Source organism: Triticum dicoccoides, chromosome 7B (genome assembly GCF_002162155.2).
Source record: "Triticum dicoccoides isolate Atlit2015 ecotype Zavitan chromosome 7B, WEW_v2.0, whole genome shotgun sequence".
NCBI classification, from domain to species: Eukaryota; Viridiplantae; Streptophyta; class Magnoliopsida; order Poales; family Poaceae; genus Triticum; species Triticum dicoccoides.
This window is the reverse complement of record NC_041393.1, coordinates 714,719,208-714,722,563: the sequence shown is the minus strand read 5'-3', so window position 1 is coordinate 714,722,563 and position 3,356 is coordinate 714,719,208. Positions and strand designations below refer to the sequence as shown.

Sequence of the window (3,356 nt, the reverse complement as noted above, 5' to 3'; positions counted from 1 at the left end):
ACGCACACAGGCCATACACTGCTCGGATCATGCCTGGACACAAGTCAGACTATGCCCAGACTATGACTCGACGCAGCCACCACACCCGACACACCTAGCTCGCGCACGCACACACTCTGGACGCGTCCTGCCATGGCTTCTTCCCAATAGGAGCTGCGCGTCGGTGATGCTCATGGTCGGCGACGACAAAATGCACTATGCAAAGGAGGGCAAGTGCCAGGAAGGAGAGGATGTCCAACGTCTTAATGATCAATCACTTCCTCTTCAAGGGCAAAGAATGTTGACGCGCCGCGAGATGGGGGGCAAAATGAGATGGACGTTGTGAGATGTGGGGGCAAGGACAGGGGGAACTGAAAGGCAATAAAGGGAATGAGGGCAGGTAATTATAGGGGCAGAGGGTGGTGTACGCGGATGAGGCTTGCCTGCTCTTTGTCCCATGCACCAATGATCTCACCCGTGCATGCAATTTGTCGTCTAACGGCAGGGTGGATATCTGGTGACACAGTCTGGAATATCCTGTTGCCTTGCATTGAGAATCGATGAAACATTAAAATAGACTGACTGATTTATTCTTGTATGTATACAGGTACGATGCTATTGCTACTCCTCGATACGTACGTTCCCCGGCCGTATAAAAAAACTCTATAAACTAAACTGCTTTTACAGAAGAAGCGAGTGGGGAATAGATAAGGTGGCTTGTCATCCTGTGTCTCATACGTTCGCAGCGACAGGTTCCCAGAGCGGACGATGGTAAACATGACGTGGCAAGCAGTTATGCTTCAAGATTCATGCAGCTGATCTAACAGCAACCAACGCGTTCGCTGGGAATGGCCTAAAAACTGCTAGCAGATAACATTTCTGAAAATAATCTTGCAAAAAAAACATTTCCGAAAATAATGAGATTGCTACTGTACTCAGCAACTTTCCGTGTTGCTTTCAAAAGAAAAAGGAGCAACTTTTCGTGTCGTTCAATTTTCCCTTTGTCGTCAGCTGCGGATGTGCCAAGTCCAAACTTGTCTCGATCCTTTGCGCTCCCGCCATCCTCGCAAGCCCGAGCACACGGAATCCACATGGGCACAACAATATGCCATCCCCATGTGGTGTGAGGGAGGTTTCTACGGAACAGCGGAGATGATACCGTACATGTTTGACGGCCGGCCAAAGTCCAGTTGTGGTGGTGTGTGTAGGGGTTGGTTATTTTTGACTGTTCGCTATGCGCAGCCCAGGGTTTAACTTCGTTCACAGTTCATCGTCCAAAAGAAAATGAAGCCTTTTCCGGGTCAAACCAATTCTTCATCTTGCATTGAGAACCGACGGAACATTAAAATTGGTTGATTGATTGCTATATGTATACATGATGCTACTGCCTACTGGTACACTGCTACTACTACACCGCTGCGATTTGCACGGCCGTATACAATGCTTTCACAGAGTTAATACAGTTTCACTTGGAGAAGAAGAAGAATCAGAGAGACAAAAGCTACAGAAGCAGCAAAGGACGGCCGCCAGCTACTTGTATGATTCGATTCGCGACTTCATGCGATCGCTGTTGGAACCGCTCTCTCTCTCTGATGGATGGAGCACTTTATGTGGCGACCAACGCCCTGGCGACGAACGCCCCGACGTTCAAACGCCTCCTTTATATTCAGCACACAGGCTACATCACGGCTCACACTGATGCATCAACAAGCAGTACACCGGGGTATTTATACCCGGGTTAGCACACACACCAGCACACTCACGCACTCACGCAAGACCCGGTCACCACCACACGGCCACTAACTGCATGCACTCATCCACTCCTAAAAGCGCTCCACTAGCTAACTAACCGAGCCATGCACTGCCATGCACTAACAACCCATAACTCTAGCTAACAGCCGCTGCCTTACGAGCCGGACCTAGAGCGCGCGCACGCACCGGACACCGCTGCCACAGGCATGGCTTATTGCCAACAATTGCGACGGCTCGGGAGGCCGGCACCGGTGAGGGCGGCAGCCGAGAGCTGAAGTTCCGGTACCGGAAGGCCGTATCCTCTGCTTCGGTGGCGGCGGCGTCGCTGCCGCCTTCGTCGAAGTTGAGCGCGTAGCTGAGCGGGTCGTACCTGAACTCCCCCGCGGCCGCCGCGCGCCGCCTCCACCTGGTCCTGCGTCCGCCGCTGTGCGGCCTTTCTCCTCCGCTTTCCGGTGAAGACGGCGAGCCGAAGCAGCCGCGCACGGTGGTCCGCAGCTTGTGGCTCAACGACGGCGGCGAGTAGGGCGAAGTGGAGGACTCCCCAGCGTCCATGGAGTCTGCCTTGTTGCTAGACTCCTAGTGTGCTTCAGCCGGTAGAAGCTACAGATGGATGTGGGTCGTTAGAGTTCTGGAGTGTGTGTCACAGTGTGCTCTGCTGCTGCCTGCTGGAGAAGGGAGGCGGAGGTGGAAGGGACTAAATAGCAAGAGTGGAAAAACGACGGATAAGAACAGGGGCCGGCGACGGCGCGAAGAGCAAGAGAAGCAAAGCTATCGCCGTAGCGCACGCGTGCAGTTAGACGTGAGGAGGGCGACGGCAACGGTCGGTCTTCGTGCAAGCTGTCACAGTGCCCAGAGACAGCTGACTAGCTGACCGTGGCAGAAACGGTAACAGTGGTATCTTTAGACTGGTCATAGTGAGGAGTAACTTTTAGACTAGTAACATGCATATGTTTCTAGTCTATGTTACTACCTCTATAGTGCATAGTATCATAGATTAGTATCATAGGTGGTCTCATTTATTGCCATGCATGACACATAGTAGCATCACATTTATTATGTTACGGTATCTACCTATGTTACTATAACCATCTCTCCTCTTAAATTGCCTGCCACATAAGCATGTTTGCGAGTCCCAAATGCATGATACTATTTATGTTACCCCCACTATAACCAGCCTTAGGCCCCGTTTGGTATGGCTGTAAATTTACACACCTGGATTTAATTTACAGGTGTATATTACCGGCTGCCTTCTATTTTCGCCTGGAAAAAGAAACGACGCCTTGAGGTCTGTAATCTTTACGGGTGTATTCAAAGCCAACCGACAATCCAAGCGGGACCTTAGCTGCAAATGAAACTCAGACCTTCGTTCGTTGTATGCTTTGATTTTCTTTTGTTTGCCATGATTGGCCGTTGTTGTCTTTCTAGTGCCAAACAGCTGGTACCTTTTTTCCCTCAAAGAAAAAACAATTGGTACTTTTTTCTCTTTTGGATGGAGCGGACGTATCCTGTGCCTCCGTTTACATACTACGTTCGCATCGATGGATGTGAACGCCGACCAAATAGGATGCCAAACATCCCGGCTGGGTGAAGGGTTTCGTGTCGTACGGCCCGCGCTTACGGACGGA

At 51.0% G+C, this 3,356-nt stretch overlaps 1 protein-coding gene across 1 annotated transcript; it reads right to left on the bottom strand.

The window, feature by feature from the left end:
• Positions 1-786: 786 nt before the first annotated feature.
• Positions 787-2,283, bottom strand: LOC119339495. The gene is made up of 2 exons (XM_037611531.1): positions 1,918-2,283; positions 787-858 (listed from the first exon to the last, which is right to left on the bottom strand). Exons 1-2 carry the CDS (start codon positions 2,281-2,283, stop codon positions 787-789), a joined length of 438 nt encoding a protein of 145 aa, XP_037467428.1.
• Positions 2,284-3,356: the final 1,073 nt, after the last annotated feature.